The 26,934-nt window shown below is 44.2% G+C and overlaps 1 protein-coding gene across 1 annotated transcript in view; it reads right to left on the bottom strand.

Annotated features, from left to right (window-relative positions):
• Window positions 1-7,385: 7,385 nt before the first annotated feature.
• Window positions 7,386-26,934, bottom strand: part of sik1 (salt-inducible kinase 1) — a 22,375-nt gene continuing 2,826 nt past the window's right edge. Inside the window, exons 4-13 of the mRNA XM_084314016.1 lie at window positions 26,574-26,735; window positions 24,548-24,672; window positions 20,335-20,458; window positions 19,986-20,206; window positions 18,541-18,690; window positions 18,326-18,436; window positions 16,690-16,915; window positions 14,943-15,197; window positions 13,335-13,539; window positions 7,386-9,897 (exon numbers count right to left, since the gene is read on the bottom strand). Of these exons, the coding sequence (XP_084170142.1) occupies window positions 9,300-9,897; window positions 13,335-13,539; window positions 14,943-15,197; window positions 16,690-16,915; window positions 18,326-18,436; window positions 18,541-18,690; window positions 19,986-20,206; window positions 20,335-20,458; window positions 24,548-24,672; window positions 26,574-26,735 (2,177 nt within the window). The 3' untranslated portion in view covers window positions 7,386-9,299. The remainder of the gene's footprint in view (window positions 9,898-13,334; window positions 13,540-14,942; window positions 15,198-16,689; window positions 16,916-18,325; window positions 18,437-18,540; window positions 18,691-19,985; window positions 20,207-20,334; window positions 20,459-24,547; window positions 24,673-26,573; window positions 26,736-26,934) is intronic.

A 26,934-nucleotide genomic window follows, 5' to 3' on the forward strand; every position in this document is an offset into this window, starting at 1 on the left:
ATGACTTGTTTGCAGTCAACATTGTCGAAACGGATTGTTTTTTTAATCGGTTCATTTCCGTTATATACTATTTTGAAAAACTCTAGTTTTTTTGAAAGTTTCAGGAAAATATAAAGATTCTGTGATAAACGCCCTTTACTGGAATATACTGGAATACACAAAAAACGTTGTAATTTTTCGGCCTATTTATGAATAGTTTTCAAATAAACGCGCTAGATTATCAATAGTATGTGTACTCATGCACGCTATAGAAGCGGGCTGAAAAATCGATTAACCATTTCCTGATCAGCACACACACACACACACACACGCACACACACACATAGGGCCCACGTTGATATCTCTGTGAAAAAAGCTCTGATTATCCTAAGACTGGTCAAATAGATTCCTTACCACAGATCAGATGTTCTCCAAAAAGATTATTCCAATTCCTGATCGCCATTCCAAATATCGATTGTGTTTATTGATCCAATGCTGGGTGGTCGAAACACAGATTCCACGCTGTTCTGATGGTCCACAATGAATCCGATCGGCTCGAGTTACATGCCTGAGAATTCAAATGTGGAAGCAGGATTTTTTTCCCCCCATGCGTTTCATTCAATCCAATCCAAAGGGGTGCAGTACCACAGGGAGAGACGATAGGGGGCGGTATTTTCCCAATGGAGCTCAGAGAGAGTTTGCAGTGGTAACGTGAGGCTAGATTGATGAAATATAATCGCTAATAAAAAAATACGAGATCTCTCGTCGTTGGCACTCAACGGTCGCCATGAACTAATGAGAAATCTCGTCGCTGGCACTCAAAGTGTTAAACGCTAAACTCCACAACCCTAAGGTCTGGAAGCGTACCCTCGACAGAGATCAAAGTCTCCACCCAGGATCACCTCAAAACAAAAAAGGCAAAATAATAAAGTAATGGACTGTTGGAAGTACTGATACAGTACAGCTGGCCCACTCGGTGCCTAACTTACCAGGGCTACTCACTAACACTTTTAAACAAATTAAATAGCACTCAAAAAGCCATACTCACCACGTGCTGCATGTCCACAGAGGAGAGGATTCACCACACTCTCACTCAGGGCCCAATTACTGACCAAGCTGTTCTCCTCCAAACCAATCAAACAAACAATTAACAAACCAATGACTTGTATGCATCTCCCAAACAATTTACATGTAAAAACAAACATGCAATTACTAACTAGTGAATACATTTACAACCAAAATGTGGTATGGAATAAACTTTCAGAAGTGTTACTTACCAAGAAAGTCCAAAATCAGATTCCACCACTACAAACTAAGCCAAAAGCCAACAAACTAATCAATTAAACCAAAGGTCCACCAAAAGGATCGAGCCCCCATTTTGTCATGAACCAAGCTCAAGGTACAGACAAAAACAAAGGAGACCACACAAGTACTTAAGATTTTTAAAGAAAAGTAATTTAATTAAGCTATTAAACTATGTACAAAAGGAATTAAAGAATGATTGGATCAGTATTATCAGTAATGTAGTGAGTGCATGGATGAATCAGTGTGTGGTGCGTGTAAGTGAGAAGATAAGAAACAAACAAACCAAACCAAACAAACAAACCAAAATGCCATGACCAGCCTGGAGGAGAGAGACAGCGATCAATTGGGTGCTGCAGTGCTGCGTGCATAGTAGTAGAGACATATTAGTATAGTAGGTAGTAATATAGACAAGGAAGATGAATTAGTGGAAGAGTGCATGATAGTAGAAGACCGTAAGAAGGTTAGGATTTTTAAATATTGATAGAAGAAATGTGTTGTTTTTAGTCGACGGCGAAAGAATGGTCCAGTTTCAGCTAAACAGTAGACACAAAGGTGCAGATGAGCCTATTTGGTCATAATATATATTATAATCTGTGCAGGGTTTAGTGGTTAAGAGTCTGGCATTTCTAACAGTTCTCAAGTTCTCCAAATTGTTAGTTCTCCAGCTGCTGGCAGCCATCCTTGCCATCCTGGTGTGTGAGTGCATGCATGCATGAGGTGAAGAACGAGGACCCTTACTGTACCTCTAACTCCTCCCCAAGCTTGTAGTTTGACTCAGTGACCAAGAAGATCCAAGGATCCCTCTGAAAACATCAGCCAGGAATAAACTCGGGCTGTACTGTACATGTGCTGTATAATGACAATACATTTGAATCTAATCTAATCTAATCTAATCTAATCTAATCTAATCTAATCTAATCTAATCTAATCTAATCTAATCTAATCTAATCTAATCTAATCTAATCTAATCTAATCTAATCTAATCTAATCTAATCTAATCTAATCTAAAGAAGTGTCAAAGTCCATTATACTGTATACCAGAGAGATCCTAACGGTCTCCCTTCTGTTTCTTCTTCTGTTGGGTCTCTTTCTCCCCATGTTTTTTCCCTCAGAGACCGGAAGAAGTGGCTACTTCCGCCAGGAGCCCATGGAAAACGCTGACCTCTGAGCTATATTTTTTATCATTCCATTTTGACTGTGGGGGTGCTTAATGTCTGAAGGAGTCGACGGAAGGCTTCTTGTCCTCTGCGAAAGCATGCAATTGGTCCACTGATGGACACATATTTGTCTAGTCTAGTGTGTTCATTAGATGGGTGAAATCCTCTTTCAGTGCCTCTGTGCCTGTTTTCTTAGGCAGTTAGCCTCTGGTATGTGTGCCATTAGCGTTAGCCACGCTTCTAGGCCTCTTTTCTTTTGGAAAGAATGATACAAAATAAAGAAATTATAAAAAAATTATAAATACTTTTTTTTTTACTCGACTAAGAGGTTGGCAGTCGACTATGGCTCCTTTCGATCGATTAGTCGACTATTCGACTAATAGGGGTCAGACCTAGTGTGGGAACAACATTTGCAATGTTTAGGGTCTGACATTTGACATTTTAACCTCAGAATGTCATTCAGTGGATTATAATGTCGGGTGCATAGTGATGACCTATTTTACCTGTTGATGACGATTGACAAGCAACAGTCACCGTTTTTTCAAAATGAGGAAATGTGTTATTGACCACAGTGAAACATTCCCGATCGAAGCAGTCGATTGCTATTCTACAGATAATTGTAGGTGCACACATAATGATGTCAACAACTCCTCCAGTGATTTTTGGTGATTTTCAGCCGCGTCCCCCCCCATCCAAACACTGATTGTCCTCATCTTTCCTTAAACACTATTTGTTTACCTGTCGTGTAAAAATCAGAAACCTGCATTATGAGCAACAGGCAGTCGACCGCACGGGGGTCACTCATATCATCACTCTGCATCATCATCGGCATGCATCATCACTCTGCGTCATCACTGGCATGCATCATCACTCTGCGTCATCACTGGCATGCATCATCAGCAGGTGGAAGGGGACAGGGTTAGGCGTGACGAGGTGGTTGCTACGGGAGACGAGGCATGTCATCTGGCTTCATCATTATGTAGAACGTGAGTGGTTATCGGCCCTTGATAAGCAGTACAATAGATGAATATGATTATTATTAAGCAAATATTGCAAATATTGCTACTGTATGTATAGAAAACTGCAGGATAGCATACAGTTTATATATATATATATATATATATATATATATATATATATATATATATATATATATATATATATATATATATATATATTCACCTTATGTGAATACTGTATACTTCATCAGATCATATATTTTGCATTACATTTCTTTTTTGCATTTAGCATTTTTTGATTATATATTAGATTTTGATTATTGGATTATTAGATTATATATTGCATATATTTAGCATTTTAGCATTTCGTTTTTTTAGATTATATTTAGATTATATATTGTAACTATTTATTGTAGGGCAAATATAACTGAGAGGGCATACATACCCTCATCTCACACCTTGTTGCCCATATGCACATGTCCAGAGTTAATTATATTGATTTGTTATATTGTTTACACTGCTTTTTTACTACCTGTACCTCCCCTCCCCCATGCTGCTATGATGCCTGAATTTCCCCAAGGGGATCAATAAAGGAATATCTTATCTTATATATATATACTGATGATTACTAGTATTGCTTATTCATATTTTATTCATGACTTGCTAAGGGACATAATTAGAGTCCCTTAGATTTATGTGGATCAAGTAAGCCTCTTGTTGAATGTAGACATCTTTCTCTTGTGACTCATTTCCTTGTCACATGGAACTATTAGGATAATGAGTATGACCTTCCCCAACCCCCTCCTAATGTACAATTTCCTCCCCCTCGAATGTATATAGTTTGTTAGGATCTCTGTTAAACAGTACTGTATATTTGTATATCTTGTATGTCATAAATGTAACAATATCTGTATGGCATTTATGTCATAAATGTCATGATATATATCTGTATATCTGTATGTTGTGTATGTCATAAATGTCATTATGAATTGAATGGGGGACCCTGATGTAAACAAGATGAAAGTCTTTCTCTGGTCTGCATCCCCTTAACAATTGTGTGTATTGAGCTGTACTGTATTGTACCCATTCTGCAATCTGTTAATACAGTTTTCAATCAATCAATCAATCCCCTCTTCCATGCTGCTATGATGCCTGAATTTCCCCAAGGGGATCAATAAAGGAATATCTTATCTTATATATATATATATATATAAATATACTGATGATTACTAGTATTGTTTATTAATATTTTATTTATGACTTGCTAAGGGACAGATTAGAGTCCCTTAGATATGTGTACAACAAGTAAGCCTCTTGTTGAATGTAGACATCTTTCTCTAGTGACTAATTTCCTTGTCACATGGAACTATTAGGATAATGACCTTTCTATTGATCTTTCTGATAAACCATAACATTATTTTCTAGGCATTTATCAAAAGATAAAATATAACAAGTACAGTAAATCCTGTCAAAGTACATTTTTTGTTGTTTTGTAATGAAAACAAACCTTCTGAATTGAGTGGAAAGTGTATCCTTTCCCAACTCTGACTTTACAGACGGAACACAATGTGCATTTAGGAATTTTATTTTATTCAAATAAATAGCCACTAAATAAATCTATCTCCAAGTGACATTCATACACAGACACTTGCAAGCAATGCAAGCAATGCAAGCAAACACACACACACACACACACACACACACACACACACACACACACACACACGCACGCACGCACGCACGCACGCACGCACGCACGCACACACACACACATTCAAATTCACACGTACATAGTCAAGCAAATCAGGGGGGGGGGGAACATAAAAATGTTACTTCTCATTATCCAAAGTTTATCAAAGGGGTTATCTTACAGATTTGCATTGAGATTCTTAGTGTTTCAATAGTTTTGTGAAGTTTTCTGAACCCACAAGAAACAAACCATTAAAAAAAAAAAAATCATAAAGTGCAATGCTTGCTTTTTCCTTACGCAGCAAGTTCAAACAAACATATCAAAAACGAATTATGAGCGAATGGCCGGTAATGAGGACCACACCATTTTGTTTATTTCCTTCCAATGTGCTAATCAGGAAAAAAAGGTGTTCTTCTGATCACAGGGGTTTTTGTTCAGGAAAAGGCACAAGCGTTGGTTTGGTGGTGTGTTGTGCAATCAACCAAAAATGTCAAGATAGAAATGTCCACACTTGTTTTAGGGAATAAAACTATCAAAGCACTTTAGGATTGGGCCTCAAAACAACTTTCCTTGGAAGTTCTTTTTCAAACCACCAGGAGATTATTTCATAGATGTGGTCTAATCAAGAGTATAATGTTACACGTCTATCAAGAGTTCACTTGATACAGTTCACTTCCTAACACAGAGGCTAGACTGTACACACAGAGAGCTACGGTACATTTGTTATTGATAACATCCATGTATTTCTAACTACCTCTGCAATGGAATTCATTTCAAGTAAATACATTTTCCAGCCCCAAAAAAATGGTATTGCTATATTTTTCACGTTATTCTTTTGCGTTTGTTTTCTTAGAAAAGTACAAAAATGAATACCACCGTGGTCCTGAAAAAGCAAACGGCTAGGCTTACTCAAACACACATAGCCTTAGCATCAGGTGGTAGAGGAAGCGTTCTCGCAGCAAAGGATAAGAAGACAATGTGAACCGTGCTATCTAGCTAATATTTAATGCTACATTATGAGCCACAGCACTCAAAGTGAGTCAGTAGTAGAGTCAGTAGTGTATCTGTGGTAAGAAAAAGAAAAATACTCCTCTCTTGCGCTGTTCACTCTTTGGTATAACCCAAATACCACCATTCGACAAACAACCACGAGCGATGCTGTGTGGAGCAATATGAAATGCTTTTTGAGTTAGTTTTTTTTCCTCTTAGAAATGTCTACAGTATCACGTTATTGTTTCAGATAACTAGTACCTGTTGTAGTCAGCTAGCGAGCTCAAAATGGTACGTACAAAAATTACAAATGAACATAAAAACAAAAAAACAGCCAAGTATGCGCGTAAGCCTGTTCTTCATGTTTCAATGTGAAACATTGCACTATTCCCACAGTCTTTGTTCTGTTCAGAGCAGGGGAAAGACCAGACATCTCCCCCTCCGATACTCTTGTCGTCGTGATGTCTCAGGACTTAAAAGATGTCCTCGTGGACCCAAAACGACCACGTTTTGATAAAAAGTTTCCAAATTGAAACGAGTTTGTTTCAGACATTGGTTACCTGAGGAGGTAGACAATTAACAGAAGGGTTCAAAGAAAGCTGCGTGAGTTTGAAAAGAAAGAAAAGAAAGAACTTTGGTCTTCTCTCTAATAATAAATTGAAAAATCACTTTACCAACAGCATAACAGCTTTGAAATCAACATTGCCAAAAAAAAAAAAAAAAAAAACTAAAATAAATTGTAATTAAATTAAATTAAAAAACAACAACAATGGGGAAAGTATCTTGATTCGAGATTGGAAAGATAGGATAGCCTCCTATTTACCAATAATGGACCGATTCAAACATAAAGAAAAAAAGAAAAAACACTGAAACCTCTGAGATGTGACTTCATCTGGCGGGTTGTTACTAAACATTGAAAACGAGTCTGTCTCCGGCCTGGGAGCGGGAGGGCGTGTCCGGCCTGGGAGTGGGAGGGCGTGTCCGGCCTGGGAGTGGGAGGGCGTGTCCGGCCTGGGAGCGGGAGGGCGTGTCCGGCCTGGGAGTGAGAGGGCGTGTCCGGCCTGGGAGCGGGAGGGCGTGTCCGGCCTGGGAGCGGGAGGGCGTGTCCGGCCTGGGAGCGGGAGGGCGTGTCCGGCCTGGGAGCAGGAGGGCGTGTCCGGCCTGGGAGCGGGAGGGCGTGTCCGGCCTGGGAGCGGGAGGGCGTGTCCGGCCTGGGAGTGGGAGGGCGTGTCCGGCCTGGGAGCGGGAGGGCGTGTCCGGCCTGGGAGTGACAGGGCGTGTCCGCCCTGGGAGCAGGAGGGCGTGTCCGGCCTGGGAGCGGGAGGGCGTGTCCGGCCTGGGAGCGGGAGGGCGTGTCCGGCCTGGGAGCGGGAGGGCGTGTCCGGCCTGGGAGTGACAGGGCGTGTCCGCCCTGGGAGCAGGAGGGCGTGTCCGGCCTGGGAGCGGGAGGGCGTGTCCGGCCTGGGAGCGGGAGGGCATCTGGGAAGGGAGGAAGGGAACTGTCCCGTTCGAGGCCCAGTCTATTATTGCTTCTCTGTGAGATCGATGACGAATCAAGGCCTCCTCCAGAGTTTGGTTATTGCTTAGTCTTCAGCTTCAACATGATGACCAAAAACATAAAATAATGCACACACAGTGTAGACACGCACGCACGCACGCTAGGGCTGGGCGATATGGCCTAAATATGATATCACGATATTTTCTGACCTTTCGGCGATACACGATACACATCACAATGTTTTTCCTTTTTTCCCCAAACAATTCATTATGAGGCTTACCAAGACAGTATTTGAGTTTGCAAGCGAACATTAAAGACAAAAGACTCATGCATTTAGCATTTTTATATTATATATTAGATTTAGTTTATTGGATTCTTAGATTATATATTTAGCATGTTAGCCTTTCGTTTTTTTAGATTATATATTAGATTAGATTTAGATGATTAGATTACATATTGTAACTATTTATTTATTTACATGTATGTATACATTTATTATTTGAACGGCTTAAGGCTATATCTGTACTTGATGTTTGTTGGTTGTGTTGCATACTTGAAATAAACTTCAATCAAATCAAATCAAACCCCCCCTCTTAAAAACAAAAACCTGTGTTTAACCTGGCCATCTATAAAACATCATGCTAAAACTGTGAAACAAATGTCCTACTCCCCTAAAGAAAGAAATACATAGTAAACATGACTCAGTTATCCAATAGTGCTGCTGCTTTTTATTTTGTTAAAATCTGTTAGTTAATAAGACTAAAAGACTACAATATATATGACTACAAGGTCCAGAAGCCGACTTCATGACGGCTTCCTGTCCTTGCATTCCATTTCCGGTTTTCCGGTTAACGTTACATTTTCAACAACAGATTGCTGCTAATTAAACACTTCATGGAAACGGAGTAACGTTAACGTTATGTCGAGTTCATACGTGTAGTGTAGTATGAACTCGACATAACGTTAACATTACTCCGTGTCCACTGTTGCAGCCACTGTTGCGTCGCAGATGGATGGTACACTCTGTTAGCTCCGTAGCTAATCCGCTCATAGACTAATTTACCGATAGCAGTACCGTTAACGTCGGAGCTTACTCCTGGGTTTCAGGGGGCATCCCTAGCACCGAGCCACCGCCTCTCTGTCTCTGGCTAGGTGTGTGCGCTTGCGTGCGTGTATGTGCGTGTAGATGACGTAATTTGGGCAAGTGTGTGTGTGACTGACTTTTTTTTTCTGCAAGAGGGAGAGGCGAGAGGGAGAGGAAAGCATTTAGCACTGCGCTTGTTAGTCTCATCTCAGCCGCGGCGGCCTCTAACGCGAGGGCAAAACATCACGATATCCACGATACATTTAAAAAGTGTATCGTTAATGAACTGTACCCGATATTTATATAATATCGTCATATCGCCCAGCCCTAACGCACGCACGCACACACACACACACACACACACACACACACACACACACACACACACACACACACACACACACACACACACACACACACACACACACACACACACACACACACACACACACACACACACACATGTCCACTCTAGACTCGCTTGCATCTGTGTATTCTCTTAATAGTCCCTCCTCTCCGTCTCTGTTCAAAGCGGAGTCACCCTAATCACACAGCTTGTCTTTTTTTTGTCCCTGGATGTTGTCCAGAGCAGTGATTCTGGTTCTTGAGATGCTTTGATTTGATTTTAGATCTTCTCTCATTTCACCATCACACAGCTGCTCCGCTGCTGTCCGGCCAGACTCGGCTCCTGCGCGTCGGACTCGCCAGAGCCGGAGCCGGAGCCGGACCCCCCCAGGCTCCACATCCCCGGAGGGAAGTGACCCTGGTGGTAGGCGAACACCTGGCTCTGATCCTGGGGGTGTTGGTGGACGTTGTTGGTCTGGGGGTGGTGGAGGTGGGGTTGTTGGCTGATGTGCAGACGTGCCCCCAGGAGGTAAGCAGCGGACGCCACCGGGGAGAGAGAGGAGGCGTAGCAGGAGGTGGGGGAGGAGGAGGAGTAGCAGGAGGTGGGGGAGGAGGAGGAGGAGGAGGAACGGGATGAGGAGGACACCTTGAGGGGCTGTTGCCACTGGAGGCCCAGGGGGGCTTGGTGGGGAGGCAGGACGTGCTGCAGCTCACTCTGGAGGAGGGAGGAGGCCTCGGGGGCATCGAACAGGGTGGAAGGAGCAAAGGCGGTGGAGGAAGGAGGGCTGGCGGGCTGCTGCTGCTGGGGCAGGAAGAGCAAGGGGTTCTGGGTAGGCCCGGTCTGTGCTGCTTGGGGCTGGGTCTGACCCTGGTGCTGGATCTGTAGCATCCTGGAAGACAAGGGACAGAACGTTCAGACTCAGTGTCGTCTACACATGCCTTCGAGCGACATTGTGCTTTTGTACTTATTTTATGCCATTATTAAGTCTGCACGTTTACATTGCGCTACTTTTATTGTCTTTTATACCTATTCTTATGTCTAAAATGTATGCATTGTGTTTTTATTCTGTCAATCTGTGTGCTGATTTTATGCATATGTTCATTTTATACTATATAGATAGTTATTCATATTTATTATTGTTATACCCAGAAATTATACTTAAGTGAAAGTATGGGTACCGTCTCAAAATCGTACTCAAGTAAAAGTCAGAGTATCTGGCTAAAAACACACTTGAGTAAAAGTCAAAAAGTTTCTACTTTTAAATGTACTTAACACTTTGCGTGCCACTCACGAGATTTCTCGTTTTTTTTTATAGGTGGTTGCGTGCCACTCACGAGATTTCTCGGAATTATTTTTTTTTTTTTTTTTTTCGATCTGAAAAATTATTGCATCACCCGAGCCTACCCGAGTATAGCCGAGCTGCGCCGGTGATCACTGTGGAAAAAAGCGCCCCCTGTCGTCTCCCAGATGACATAAGTGATTTTGGAATGGACTCAATGAAAATGAATGGGGAAAAAAATCCGGTACTCCACATTTTCCAGTTCACTGATCCAGCCGGGGTTACCACAGTTCATTCTGGAGCCTCAGATCCCCGCGGATCATGGAGATCTACAGTCTCGCGTTGGATCCATACACTTATCGATTTTTTCGAATGGTGATCAGGAATTGGAATATACCAGTTGGATACCATCTGATGTCAGGTAAGGACTCTATGTTATCAGTGGTAGGATAATCAGAGTAAGTTTGATGAAGTTATAAGCTGTTTTGTGAAATGTCTTCTTTCGGTTTCACTGTAAAAGTCTGTGAGGAAATCAACGGAGCGATTATCAGTGCGCGGCCATAATGTGCTTGCGTGCACGTATAATATTGATCATCTAGCGTTTATTTGAAAACTATTCATAAAAAGGCCGACGAATATCAACGTTGTGGAATATTCCACTAAAAGACGATTTTCATAGAATGCTCCAGAATGAGCTGTTTTTTATATCAAAACGGGGGCTTTTCTAACTGCTCTGAAACGGAAACGATGCGATAAAAAAACAATCTGCCTTCACAGCACTGACTGGAAAATAGTCTTTGATAATGCGATGGGCAGATTAGACACATAGCCATAATTTAAAACATAGATTAGGCGATATTAACGTTAACATTGGCGCCGATGGTGGCATTCAATCGGTAAAACGGAAAACCAGGCGTGGCACTCAAAGTGTTAAGTACGGAAGCCCTAAGAGGCCGCACATTCATACATTTTATTTACTCCACTTTCTCGAGATCTTGAGAAAACTAAACGATAGTCGAGTATATATTAGATCACTGCAGGAAACATCATTCAGTGTCGCAATGTCAGAGGAGCAGGTAGCCCCTTTCTTGACTGTGATGCGGTGCAGTGCGGTCATCACAGTCACGAAAGTGGCTAAAGGAGCAGGAGGATATTGATCACCGCGTCACATATCTCTTCAATCAAGGCCTGACACAGGCTGAAATAGCTTTATGCCTTGCTGTTACAGATAATATATATATACACATTAGTGTGCGTCATCTAAGAAGACGGTTAGCAAAGGCTTCAGCTTTACCGGCGGCGCAATTAAAGTGAGCTCTCAAAGAGCACCTGGCTACGGGAGGCTGCAACTCGAAACTGGCCCCTGTATGTCCAAACCCCTCCCACCCCTCCAAATGTACAGTTTCCTCCCCATTGTATGTATATTTTCTGTTAGGATCTCTGTTTAACAGTACTGTATATTTGCATATCTTGTATGTCACAAATGTAACAGCACTACTGTGTATACCTGTATGTCATGTACCCCCCTGAAATAAATTATTATAATAAGTTATCACGAGAAAACGGACTTCGTTATGTCGAGATATCAAGATAATAAGTCGTTATCACGAGAAAACAGACTTTGTTTTCGCGTGATAACGAGAAAATTATCCCGTTATCACGAGAAAACAAATTAAATTAACTCGTTATCACAGGAAAACAGAGTAAATAAAATGTATGAATGTACGGCCTCTTAGGGCTTCCGTATGTAATGTACCCCCCTGAAATAAATTAATCCGTTATCACGAGAAAACGGACTTCGTTATGTCGAGATAACGAGATAATAAGTCGTTATCACGAGAAAACAGACTTTGTTTTCTCGTGATAACGAGAAAATTATCCCGTTATCACGAGAAAACAAATTAAATTAACTCGTTATCACGGGAAAACGGAGTAAATAAAATGTATGAATGTACGGCCTCTTAGGGCTTCCGTATGTAATGTACCCCCCTGAAATAAATTAATCCGTTATCACGAGAAAACAAATAAAATTATCCCGTTATCACGAGAAAACGGACTTCGTTATGTCGAGATAACGAGATAAATTAATCCGTTATCACGAGAAAACGGACTTCGTTATGTCGAGATAACGAAATAATAAGTCGTTATCACGAGAAAACGGACTTTGTTTTCTCGTGATAACGAGAAAATTATCCCGTTATCACGAGAAAATAAATTAAATTAACTCGTTATCACGGGAAAACGGAGTAAATAAAATGTATGAATGTACGGCCTCTTAGGGCTTCCGTATGTAATGTACCCCCCTGAAATAAATTAATCCGTTATCACGAGAAAACAAATAAAATTATCCCGTTATCACGAGAAAACGGACTTCGTTATGTCGAGATAACGAGATAAATTAATCCGTTATCACGAGAAAACGGACTTCGTTATGTCGAGATAACGAAATAATAAGTCGTTATCACGAGAAAACGGACTTTGTTTTCTCGTGATAACGAGAAAATTATCCCGTTATCACGAGAAAACAAATTAAATTAACTCGTTATCACGGGAAAACGGAGTAAATAAAATGTATGAATGTACGGCCTCTTAGGGCTTCCGTACCTAAGTACTAAAAACTAAAAGTAAAAACTTTTTTCCTGACTGTCTATTCTCCTGATAGCAGGTGTTTAATCAAAGATCCCCGCTTTCTAGTCTTGCACAAGAACCAATCAGCATGGGTATGGGCGGGTTAATTTTCCATTGATGGGGATTTGATTGGCTGTTTTTAAATAAAGAGCGGCCGCAGGATTAAAAATGTTAACGTTAGTTCGGCCAGAGAAACAAAATTAATTGGACCTGCGAGATTTGTACTTTGTAGGTCTGCATTTTAAATGTAAGGAGTAAAAAGTATGTTTTTTTTTCTCTGAAATGTAATTGAGTACAAGTACAAGTATACAAACCTAATAATACTTGAGTAAAGTACAAATCCCCCAAAACATTTGTAACAAAGTACAATTACTCAAGTACTTTACACCCCTGGAGCCGAGTAGCCCCAACACACTCACCTCTGCTGGTGAAGCACCTCCTCCAGCATGCTGCGGTGCGGGGCCCAGGGACCAGAGAGGGCGGGGCCCAGGGACCCGCGGCTGCCACGGTTACAGGAGGGCGGGGGGACCACCTGCCTCGTCAGGCCCTTGATCTTGTTCAATCCCAGAAGCCCTTTGGTGCGCGTGTTCTTCCTCAGCTGTTGCTGGCGGAAGGCTTTGAGGCCTGCGGAGAATCAGAATCGGAATCAGAATCAGAATCAGAATCAGAAATGTCTTTATTGCCATGTAGTTTTCACATACACGTACAAGGAATTTGATTTGGTCGTTTTCGGTGTGACATTACAGACAGATAATAAAGTAAAAAGGTGGAATAAAATAAAATGGAATATGAACTCAAATAAGATAGAAGCACAATAGAATAGAATTATGAAATAAAAATAGGCCAGGGGCTGTACAACTGTAAAATCAAAAGGTGGAATAAAATAAAATGTGATATAAACTAAATTAAATAGAAGCATAATGGAATATAGTATAATTATAAGTAAAAGTCTAAATAGGCCAGGGCTGTACAACTCAGAGAAGAAGCGCAGGAAAACATGTTATACAACATGCCTTTCATCTGTGACATCACAGAGTACACATTACAGCGGAGAGAAGAACACGACAAGTCAGAATAGGGAGGTGTAGTGGTTACGTCATTGGCGTTTAAAACAAATAAAACATGAACGTTGGCATGGTGTACCTTTCTGTGTGTATTCATCCACAATCTATAGCTCAACATGAAGAAATTCGCAATTAATCGTAAAAGTAGCTAAATAATAACGTTTATGTTTTCCTTCACTGAGGAACTACACTCTTTGGCGCTGCTGACTGATGTCACCACAGAGTAGACTCCTGGCTGTATTAGTGTAAGTGTAGTTTGTAAACGACTAATTAAAAACGTTATAACTAACTTTTTTTTTTTTTTTTTTATTGGTCTTTTTCCCCCTCCATTTTCCTCCGATTTTCTCCCATCCAATGTTAGTCATTATGCCAATTCCCAATCCCCTTCCTGGTCGCTGCGCACTTACCCCCCACAGTCGGTCTGGGAGAGTGGAGGCTATCACGTGCTTCCTCCGACACACGTCCAGCCAATCAACCGCTTCTTTTCACCTGGCAGCGCGGATTCTCATTGAGAGGGCGTAGCGTGTGGAAGGATCACACTATCCCACTCAAGTCCTATCCGCGCTTAGCAGGCGCCCCGACCGAACTGTAGGAGTCGCTGTTTACAACGACCCGGACCCACCCCGCCAGCTTCTCCCACCCTCTGATACAGCCAATTGTATTAGTGTGAACGGCCAGCCAAGCTGGTGACAACCCCGGAGCTGTGAGCTGGATTCGAACAGGATAACTAACTTTATTTCAACCAAAAATGCTCAAACAATAATGTTAGTGATAGAAGGGAACTCATTTTGTGCAAAAATGGAAAGCTTGCCAATGTTCACGAGGCAGAATTATTATAATAGCCGATAATACATTTCCCCAATGATAAATCCCTATACGGGGGGGCCGCGCGGGAAACTGTAAAGTGATGTCAGACTACACCTCCCTATGAACGCTGTAGCAACGTGGTACTGCTCCCCGTACCTTGAGGGAGGGAGGTGTCCGAGGCCCTGCGGCCCTCCTGGAAGCTGGCGGCGGGAAGGCTGCCCTGGGTCTGGGGCAGGAGGTGGGAGGAGAGGGCCAACGGGGTTCCTGCGGGCATCAGGCTTCCGGCCCCGAGCCCAGAGGTCAGCAGGGTCGACACGCCCCCCAGAGGGGCCTGCAGGGCCGTGTTGGGGCAAGACAAGGACTTCAGACAGCCGTCAGAAGAGGCGCCGTCCGAGGGGCTGACCACGATACCTAGACGAGAGAGGCAGGAAACCAAACCAGTTAGCCACAGAACGGGTAAGCGGTGTTCTACTACGTGTGTTTGTGTGTGCGAGTCATAGAAAATGATTCTATTTAATAATAATAATTATTATTATTATTATAAATGTCTCTCTCTGTATATTTCTTTCTTTCTTTCTTTCTTTCTTTCTTTCTTTCTTTCTTTCTTTCTTTCTTTCTTTCTTTCTTTCTTTCTTTCTTTCTTTCTTTCTTTCTTTCTTTCTTTCTTTCTTTCTTTCTTTCTTTCTTTCTTTCTTTCTTTCTTTCTTTCTTTCTTTCTTTCTTTCTTTCTTTCTTTCTTTCTTTCTTTCTTTCTCTCTCTTTCTATTATATTACTATTATATATCTATCTAAATATCTAAACCTCTGTCTATCTAGTGTGTGTATGCATGGCATCAAATCAAAGTGTGTGTTGCTGTAGGCCTGCCTGTATTGATCAGTCACACTATACCCCCATTCAGCCGTAATTGTTCCCTGCTGGGCCTTTGTTTCATGGTGTGAATTAGTCATTGACATTGCCATTGACATCACATTGCATTCTGGGAAGGAGTGTAGTTCCCTTATCATTAGCTGAATTCACTGAATTCTCTTCAGAGGCTCCTGCTGCAAATTGGTAATGACTGTACCAGAATGTTTGATAGGACATTGATTGAAAACTATCGTCTCAAATTTGACAATTGATGGCTTATTTTGAAGGTATGAATCTGTAATTTTACATTATGTAACAAAAAAAAGAGAATATTCTGAGAAGGTGGAGCTAGAAACTCTAGACCTCAGGGGGTTAAAGGAACACGCCAACTTTTTGGGAAATTTGCTTATTTGCCATCTACCCTGGAGTTAGACAAGCAGATACATACCCTTTTCTTCTCTGTGCATGCATTAGGCTTAGGGAACAGCCGCACCGTTAGCCTAGCTTAGCGTCATTCACTGGAAATAGGTGTGCCAGTGTAGCCTAGTTCCCAACAGTCACAAAATACACTCCAAATACAACTACAAAACCTTCCTGTAAACATGTGTATTTACCACGTGGAGAAATACAAAAAAGTTATTAGACATTTTCGTTTTCTAAGCAGACATATACTCTGAGCTATTTTTTGCCGAACCACTGCTGCCCTGGCGCAGTGATTTCATCACCTCAAAAGCCCTGTTGCTTTTTGAAAAACTGGGCTTTTGAGGTGATGAAATCTGAATGTTTTGGAGTTGTATTTGGAGTGTATTTCGTGACTGTTGGGAACTAGGCTACACTGGCACACCTACTTGCAGTGAATGCCGCTAAGCTAGGCTAACGGTGTAGCTGTTCCCTAAGCCTAATGCATGCACAGAGAAGAAAAGGGTATGTATGTATCTGCTCGTCTAACTCCAGGGTAGATTGCAAATAAGCGAATTTCCCAAAAAGTTGGCGTGTTCCTTTAGTTGAGTTGAGTCTCTGAGTTGTGTCAGAGAGCATCTGCTTGGTGTCACTCACAGGGGGGGTTGCACTGGTGGAAGCGGGCGGACACCTCGGCCAGCGTGTGTCGGCGGGAGGTGGTGGTGGGGAGGAGCAGCAGCCCTCGTGTTCCCTCCTCCTCCTCCTCCTCCAGGTCCCTGGGTCGTACCTCCTCGCTGATGCTGGTCTCCAGCAGGCTGTTGGGCGAGATGGAACGGTTCCACAGCAGCCGGTTCAGACTGGCCTCCACCGGGAACACCAAGCGCTGGAGACAGATGGGGGAGGAGCGCTAACCGTTAGCCGCTGATAGATGGAAGACAGAGGGGGAGGAGCGCTAACCGTTAGCCGCTGATAGATGGGAGATAGAGGGGGAGGAGCGCTAACCGTTAGCCGCTGATAGATGGAAGACAGAGGGGGAGGAGAGCTAACCGTTAGCCGCTGATTGATGGGAGACATATGGGGGAGGAGCGCTAACCGTTAGCCGCTGATAGATGGAAGACAGAGGGGGAGGAGAGCTAACCGTTAGCCGCTGATAGATGGGAGACAGAGGGGGAGGAGCGCTAACCGTTAGCCGCTGATAGATGGGAGACAGAGGGGGAGGAGCGCTAACCGTTAGCCACTGATAGATGGGAGACAGAGGGGGAGGAGCGCTAACCGTTAGCCGCTGATAGATTGGAGACAGAGGTGGAGGAGCGCTAACCGTTAGCCGCTGATAGATGGGAGACAGAGGGGGAGGCGTGCTAACGGTTAGCCGCTGATAGATGGGAGACAGAGGGGGAGGAGCGCTAACCGTTAGCCGCTGATAGATGGGAGACAGAGGGGGAGGAGCGCTAACCGTTAGCCGCTGATAGATGGGAGACAGAGGGGGAGGATCACTAACCGTTAGCCGCTGATAGATGGGAGACAGAGGGGGAGGCGTGCTAACCGTTAGCCGCTGATAGATGGGAGACAGAGGGGGAGGAGCGCTAACCGTTAGCCGCTGATAGATGGGAGACAGAGGGGGAGGCGCGCTAACCGTTAGCCGCTGATAGATGGGAGACAGAGGGGGAGGATCACTAACCACTAGCCGCTGATAGATGGGAGACAGAGGGGGAGGCGCGCTAACTGTTAGCGGCTGATAGATGGGAGACAGAGGGGGAGGAGCGCTAACCGTTAGCCGCTGATAGATGGGAGACAGAGGGGGAGGCGCGCTAACTGTTAGCGGCTGATAGATGGGAGACAGAGGGGGAGGAGCGCTAACTGTTAGCCACTGATAGATGGGAGACAGAGGGGGAGGAACGCTAACTGTTAGCCGCTGATAGATGGGAGACAGAGGGGGAGGATCACTAACCGCTAGCCGCTGATAGATGGGAGACAGAGGGGGAGGCGTGCTAACCGCTAGCCGCTGATAGATGGGAGACAGAGGGGGAGGAGCGCTAACTGTTAGCGGCTGATAGATGGGAGACAGAGGGGGAGGAGCGCTAACCGTTAGCCACTGATAGATGGGAGACAGAGGGGGAGGAACGCTAACTGTTAGCCGCTGATAGATGGGAGACAGAGGGGGAGGAGCGCTAACTGTTAGCTTCTAATATAGTCTATTCTATTAGCCACAAACAGGCTAGAGGACAGAGGGGTGGAGCCTGCTGAGAAATGGAAGTCTGAGGTTTTTCCTTTATAATCAGAAGGTCTCTCTCACCTGGAACAGGGTGCCTTGGTCACAGTCCATCTCCGAGTGCACTGGAGGGACGCTCTTGCCCGGAACGGGAAACGCTGTGGTTCTAAAGGCGTTGGCGGATTCCAGAATCATCTATAGAAGCAGAACAGAACAACAGAGAAAATTTAAATAAACAAACTGATTGATAGATAAATAACCCATAAAGGTTCAGAACGCCAGGCCAGAGCTCTGCTCACCTCGGGGGCCGTGGAGGAGTCCGAGGTGCTCCTGGGTCTCCAGCCTCCACACTGTTGCCGGCTGAGCTGCTGGGCGCGGTGCTCCCGGACCCTCTCCAGGAGCAGGTAGTAGATGGCGGAGAAGTGATTGTAACTGCTGCTCTGTAGGGACTAGGGGGTTTAGGAGGGGGGGCGGAGGGTGGTGGGACACGGGGAGGACACGTTAGTGTCTTTGTTGCCTCTGTGTTGCCTAACCAACCGTATAAACATCATCTCCCTCTCTTTCTTTATAGCATCGCTGCTAGGGTTGGGTACCGTTCACATTTGAACCGATACCGGTACCTGTGAATCGATACCGGTACCCAACGGTACCTTTTTTCAGTACTTTAGTCTAAAAAATTTGTATCTACCTACCTCAGTTGTAAAAGATGTGTCCAAACTTCAAATTATTTATTATCATTATTATTTATTTAGAACAATTTGTTCATTTAAATATATTATAATATTGCACCGAGCGTTGTCTGCATCTAGCTTTGTAAAGTGTAACCACACTTGCGACCGTTTTCGGCTTGCCATTGCCCCGACTGCTTTGTTGTTGAATCAAGTAAAATCCTAGGTAAGCGTGTATTGTGCACGTGAACGTTGACGTGAACGTGCGGCACACTTCATAGGTTTTTCGTTTCGCGGTAAACGAAACGTTGGCGTCATCTGACTTTCGGTCGATACCCTTAAAAGTACCGGATTCGGTACCCATCCCCAATCGCTGCTTTCACTGTTACACCCCTGACTGTTTCCCGACATGGAGACAACAGGGAAACGGAGCTCTTCAAGGCTCTTCCGCTCGCTCTAATCTCGCCGGAGCGAGGGATCATCTTGTGACCGTCGGCGTGTGAGAGCTTCTAAAAGCGTTTAATTAATTCTCCCTACAGAACCCAACGGTGAGCCCCCCGAGGAATGGTGGGAGGGTGGGTTTGTCTCCGGCGTCAGTGAGCCAGCATTCCTCTTGATCTCACGGCAGGCATGACTGACTGCTTCAAATCCCATCACACGCGCACACACACACACACGCACGCACGCACGCACGCACGCACGCACGCACGCACGCACGCACGCACGCACACACACACACACACACACACACACACACTCCTAGAACCACTCTCCATAGGGCACATAGGCCCACGCCAAATAGAACACTGTGCATTTCACACATAAATCAAATGTCTTAAATAAAGATTTGCACTACATCTCTACCAAATTTTTGCATTTTGTTGCATTTTGTACTTTAGTTTTATATATTGTATATTTTGTAATGTTTGGTCTTTATTCTTTTTTTTTACTGTATGAAGCACAATCTCAGGAGGCTCATACAGAACCAAGTATTTCACTGTAATGTACATGTACCTTATATGTGACAAATAAAACAAAACTTGAAATCTTAAAATGTTTTAGTTTTTTGCAGTCACCTCGATAGTCCTCTGGCGGTCGATGCCCAGGGTGTTCATGATGCCCAGGACGGGTTCGCTGTAGTCGCCCAGGTTGGAGTTGTAGTCCGTCAGGGAGAGGGTGAGGGTCTGATGGGGGGCCGCCGGGTCGGCCAGCATCCAGCGGTGCTGCTTGATCTGGGCCACGCTGATCCGCTTGGCCGGGTCCACCACCAGCATCTTACGGATGAGGTTCTCACAGTCTGAGGGACAGAGAAAAGGACCCAGTTATAAGTCTCTTGAGTACGTGTTTTTGAGATGATACAAAAAACAACAGGCAATTTTAGCCGGTAGTTTAGCTGTACGCTGTTGCAGCGGGACGTGTTTTTACCTTGGGACATGAAGAAAGGGATTCGGAAGCGGCCCTCTGTGACCCTCTGCCTGAGGGTGGGAAGGCTGGGCCCGTCGAATGGGAGGGAACCGCACACGAGAACGTACAGCACCACACCCAGACTCTACACAGACGAGAGCGAGAAGACCAAGTCAGCAGAAGTATTTTATCTTTTTTGTACATAGTTTATTTTTGCCCCAAAAGAACCCAAAACACTATAGCTTAATTTTTGCATTTTAGCATTTTGTTGCATTTTGTACTTTAGTTTTGTATATTGTTTATTTTGTATAGTGTTTGGTCTTTATTCTTTTAATTTTTTTACTGTATGAAGCACAATCTTAGGGGGCTCGTACAGAACCAAGCATTTCACTGTAATGTATGTATATATGATCACAGGGACTCAAATGTATGTATGTATGACAAGATGGTGCCAGGCAGGGTTGGCGTGCTGAATGCTCTGTGTGCCTGCTCATTTTTTATGTTTGTATTTTATACAAGGGAACACAAAGTCTATGCATTTGCTGCGCACAATGATAGTGGAAATGCAGATCCACTAACATGGATTATGCTGAAAGCTTTGAATCACTCTAGCAAACATTTTGGGTTCGGACAGCCAGTTTTGAATCACTCAAACACTTTGGGTATGGACAACATATCATTAATCTATGATACTTTTATCTCTCATACAGTGGTGCAGTGGTGATTTCATAAGGGGTTGCACTGTGTTTTAATGGCGCCACGTGGACGCGCGTGCACGTGCTCCCGCGCATGCGCATAAATGTTCCCTCGCAAATAAAGACGATGCCTAATTGCCTCTAGGAATGGAATGTAACACTTCATTCACAGGTTTTGTGTTGAATGGTCCAACTGTAGTATTTGAACACACCTGACAACCTGAGCTATTGTTATGCAAAGTAGCCAGGTGGGTACTTGGCGCAGAGTCGAGTGGAACGCGTTCTTGTGTGCACGCGCGTGCACATCCGTGCATGTGCGTGCGCCTGCTCAAAGAGGTGGAACGGCGTGCAACCCCGTCCTATGACCACTGCATCACTGCTCTCATACCTGGCATCAACTGCGTCACAGGAGTAGAGGTGGTAATGGGGTGAAACGGAGAAGCGATCTGCTGGTTCTATCCCTGTGCCTCCTACTGTCCGGGGACGTTCATTCATGCCCTGGTCCCTATCGTGGCAAGTCAATCAAGCACCAAACCCCCAGTGAAAACCGAGGTGTGGAGGTTATCCTAATCACCGCCGGATTGGAGAAGGGCTCTCAGGACGTTGACGGATCCTTGGATCGGTGTCGCGGTTCCGGGCAGAGAGAGGGGGAGAACTTGATTCGACCTCCACTCATGCCGCCACCACGCGTGGACTGGCCTCCAGCCGGAGGTATGGCGGAGGGATACGAGGTGAGCGGTTCCGGGGCGGTGGATGTGCAGGTGGTGGAAAGGAGTGATGTGTCAGTGCCGGGAGAGCAAAGGGAGGATGTCTGTATCGTCAGGCCCACAGGCTCCCATTCGAACCTGCCTGACATCAGTGATTCTCCGTCTGTCACCAATATCCTAGACCCCCTTTGCAAATCCAACGGCCTTCATTTTCTACACATAAATACTCTAAGAGTCTAAGTCTTCTCCCCAAGTTTCATGAACTCTGGATTATTTCCAGTCAGAGTAAAGTATCCATAATCTGCTGCAGTGAAACCTGGATGGATGACTCAATAACAGACTCTGACATTTAAATAGAAAATCTTATTGTGGTTAGGAAGGATAGGAACCGGCAAAGGCGGAGGTGTCTGTGTTTATGGTAGGGCAGATTTTAATGTAAGGACGGACCTAAATAATGAGTTCATTGAGGTGGTGTGGTTGGATATTACTCTTCCCAGAAGTAAGCCTATTTTATTGGGAGCGTGTTATCGTCCACCCAACCAAAACCATTTCTATGAGCTACTAGAAGAGGTATGTTCAAATTGTGAAGGTTTTGCTAAAGCAGAAGTTATCATTCTAGGAGATCTGAACATGGACATTATCAAGAAAGAAAGATAATATACCGGCCAGGTTCGATGCAGCTGAGTGCATTTCACCTGCGGTAACTCTATTAATCTTTCCATAGAACAGGGCAAGGTACCTTCAGATTTTAAAAGTGCTAGTCATCCCCCTCCATAAGAAGGGCAAAACATCTGAAAAGGGAAACTACAGACCAATTTCAGTTTTAAGTGTTCTATCCAAGGTCATGGAAAGATTATTCACGAGCAGATTAACACATTTCTAACGGGTCACAACATTTTATTCGAACTACAGTCAGGTTTGCGGCTGGGTGGCGCAGCGGATATTGCGCTCGTCACCAACGCAAGAGACACCGGGTTCAACTCCGGCTGTCTGCGTTGCCTCTGGCTTGGGCCGGCCGTCATACTGGCTCAATTGGCAGAGTCAGAGGGTGGAAGTCGATGGGTGGTAATCTGAACGTTGTGGACAGCGACTCCTACAGGTCGGTTGGGGGACGCCTGCACAGCAGAGACAGGAAATAGCCAATGAGAGTCCGCGCTGGCAGGTGAAAAGATGTGACAGGCTGCCTCCTCGTGTACCGGAGGGGACACGTGATGCAAGGCTTCTATCCTCCCTACAACCGACCAGTGGGGGGCATATGCGAGCAACGTTCAAGACAGGGGAGGAGGGAATTGGAAACACGAAATTGGGATGGGAGAAAAATAGAAAATAAGGAGAAAAAGTGAAAAAAAAATAAAAAACTACAGTCAGGTTTTAGACAATCCCACTCTAGGGAAACATGCCTCCTTTATTTAACGGACCGCATCAGAAAAGAGGTTGACGTGGGCCACTTTTGTGGAATGGCCATGCTCGACCTCCAAAAGGCCTTCGATACGGTCGACCATGGCATCCTGCTAATGAAATTAAAGGCCATAGGCTTCAGCAGGTTGACAATTGACTGGATAAACTCCTACCTTTCGGGTAGGACCCAAATTGTCGATATAAATGGTACCTTTTCCTCTCCCAAGAATGTTAGCTGTGGGGTCCCTCAAGGGAGTGTGCTAGGGCCACTCCCTTTTTTTATTATATATTAATGACATGAAATCTGCCTGTATGTCTGACCTGTTTCTATACGCTGATGATTCTGCCATTCTTGTGTCTTACAAAGATCTAGGAGAGGTAGAGAAGACCATAAGTAAGGAGCTTCAGAGTGTGGGAACATGGCTGGCCGATTATAAGCTGTCTCTCCACCTTGGGAAAACTGAGGCCATACTTTTTGGATCCAAAGTAAAGCTGCGAAAGTCCCCAGGATTGAAGATCCAGGTAGGAGAGTCAGTCATTGCTGGTAAGGATTCAGTAGTTTATTTAGGATGCACCTTAGACAAACATCTCACAGGGGAGGCCATGGCCTTGAAAGCCCTTGCTAAAATAAGCCATAAGACCAGTTCAACCCTAAGGATGTTAATCAGGTTAAAATGATGGCTCAGTCACTCAGGATAAATAAAGATATATGCAGGTGTGCTCTAGACTTTGTGTTTGTTTGTTTTATTGCATTTTTTTTTATTCATATTTATATATTTATAATGCTTGAAAATGTTATTTGTTCATGTCTTATTTGTGCATACTCGTCATCTTCTCCCCCCCCCCCCCCCCCCTTTGAGGACCACAATGGAAATAAACTGTAAGGTTTTATCGTGTTTCAATCCTCAACGTTTTTTATTTTTTATTTTTTTTTATCTTTTCCCCCTCCTTTTTCCTCCGATTTTCTCCCATCCCAATGTTAGTCGTTATGCCAATTCCCAATCCCCTTCCTGGTCGCTGCGCACTTACCCCCCACAGTCGGTCTGGGAGAGTGGAGGCTATCACGTGCTTCCTCCAACACACGTCTAGCCAATCAACCGCTTCTTTTCACCTGGCAGCGCGGACTCTCACTGAGAGCATGTAACGTGTGGAAGGATCACACTACCGCCCTTAGATCCTATCCGCGCTTAGCAGGCGCCCCGACCGAACTGTAGGAGTCGCTATTCGAACAGGCGAATCCAGCGTCTCCGGGGTTGGTGACGAACACAATCTCCGCTACGCCACCTGACCGCCCTAATCCTCAACGGTTTTAAATTATATGTGATGGCTGTACATTTTGTGTACCAGTATTGTATGTGATTTTAGATAAATCCAATCAATTCAATCAAACCTTATATGTGAAAAAATCTTCATTTGTCGTCATTATAAACTCACCCAGATGTCCAGCTGCGGCCCCTCATACTCCTTCCCCTCGAAGACCTCGGGGGCGGCGTAGGGGGGGCTCCCGCACCACGTGGACAAAGCCTCGCCCGCGTTGTAGAAGTTCCCGAAACCAAAGTCTGTACTCATGAGGAGAGGGAGACACAGAGCGATGTGGCTCGTTAGCACACAAAAAAACGCCTGCTTGTTTTTGTTTGTTTGTTGGTTTGTTTGTTGGTCGTGGGGAGTTCCCACATTGGAAGAGGCCATGGTTCAATACAAACTTGTTTTCCCCTGTGGCGTGTTATGTAAGCTATAGCACAATAACCCCCTAAGGGACCAGATCCTATCTTTTAACGCCCTGTCCTCTGGCACACAAAGGCTAATTATCCTGTCTTTGTACGATGATGACCATCGGATTCTTATGGTGATTTGTGTGAATGCACACACACACACACGCACGCACACACGCACACACACACACACACACACACACACACACACACACACACACACACACACACACACACACACACACACACACACACACACACACACACACACACACACACACACACACACACACACACACACACACACACACACATAGTTGCGTGTGAATGAATGTTCCCTTCACTGCATCATTACCATGTGCAGTGAGCCTGTTAATTTCCCCTGATGAATGTCCCTCTTAATAATAAGGGATAACTTATTGGTACTTAATGAGCACCCAGACAGCGCCATGATCGTTTAATTAAACGGATGTGTGGCTCGAGAATCCCTGCGCCACAAATCTCTTTAGAGATCGAGCAAAGTACTGTATATAACGGCAAGGATACAGTAGGGAGAAAACTAGGGATGCTCGATATTGGCTTTTTTACCGATACCGATATACCGATATTGTCCAACTCTTAATTTCCGATACCGATATCAACCGATACCGATATATGCAGGGTTTCCCCCCCCAAAAAACGGAATAATTTCAGGTAATTAACATTACATATCTCTTGTTGTGGAATTAACACAACATTATGCATACTTTTGACAATAAATAAAATCTGAATTTGGTCTTACTTGCTTGCCTGGGTAAATAAAGGTTATAGAAATGTAAAAAAAAATAAAAATAAAAATGATATCGGACATCCCTAAAGAAAACCCATAGTTGAGCCTCTTGATATCTAATGTAAATTAATACATTCTTGAGAGATGAACATTTCTACCTTCCCACATCCTATCCCCTCTTTCTCAAGGAAGCCCTATAGTCCTCTCTTTTCTATTCCCAGGGCCCAGGAGTTCAAAACATTGAATCCCTATTGATTGATTGATTGATTGATTGATTGATTGACATTTTTTATTAACAGATTGCAGAATGGGTACAGTACAGTACGGCTCAATACACACAATTGTTAAGGGGATGCAGACCAGAGAAAGACTTTCGTCTTGTTTACATCAGGGTCCCCCATTTTCAATTCATAGTGATCATAGTGAGTTGAAATGAATCAATACAAATCTGATCCAATCAGATAGGGATTACAAGTGTTGAACTCCCGGGCCCAGGCCATCAGGACGCTCAATGACTCTACGCAACACTAACCCATCCATTCATTGCACACGCATCCAACATGCACACACTTTAAACACTCACCTTTAACATTCACTTTAGACACTTTTTAACACTACACTATATATTTATTACAAAAAGATTTGCACTACATCTCTACCTCATATTAGCATTGTGTTGCATTATTGTACTTTAGTTTTGTATATTGTATATTTTGTATAGTGTTGTTTGGTCTTTATTCTTTTTATTTGTTTTACTGTAAAAAAAAAAAAAACTTAGGGGGCTCATACAGAACCAAGCATTTCACTGTAATGTACATGTACCTTATACTGTATGTGACAAATAAAACAAACTTGGGTGTCCAACTTCAGGTCCCCACTGGCACTGCGCTGTCCCAGTCCCCCCCTGTACTGGCACTACACTGCCCCCCCCCCCCCCCCCCCCCCCCCCCCCCACTGTACCGGCACCGCTCTGTCTCACCGGCCAGTTTGATGTTCATGTCGGCGTCCAGCAGCAGGTTCTCTGTCTTCAGGTCCCGGTGGACGATGTGGTGTCGGTGGCAGTAGTCCACCGCCGTCAGGATCTGCCAGAACTTCTTCCGCGCCTCGTCTTCGCTCATGCGGCCGTTGGAGGTCAGGTGGTCTGGTGGGAGAGAAGAGACACGTTTAATTTCAGTTTCCACCTTTAGGACGCAAACATTCTCAAATCCTGGGGGATATAGCCATGACGCATTCTTGTGGTTTGGCTGTGTGTGTGTGTGTGTGCGTGTGCGTGTGTGTGTGTGCGTGTGCGTGTGCGTGTGTGCGTGTGTGCGTGTGCGTGTGTGTGTGTGTGTGTGCGT

Source organism: Notolepis coatsorum (assembly GCF_963971535.1).
Source record: "Notolepis coatsorum genome assembly, chromosome: 5".
Lineage (NCBI taxonomy): Eukaryota > Metazoa > Chordata > Actinopteri > Aulopiformes > Paralepididae > Notolepis > Notolepis coatsorum.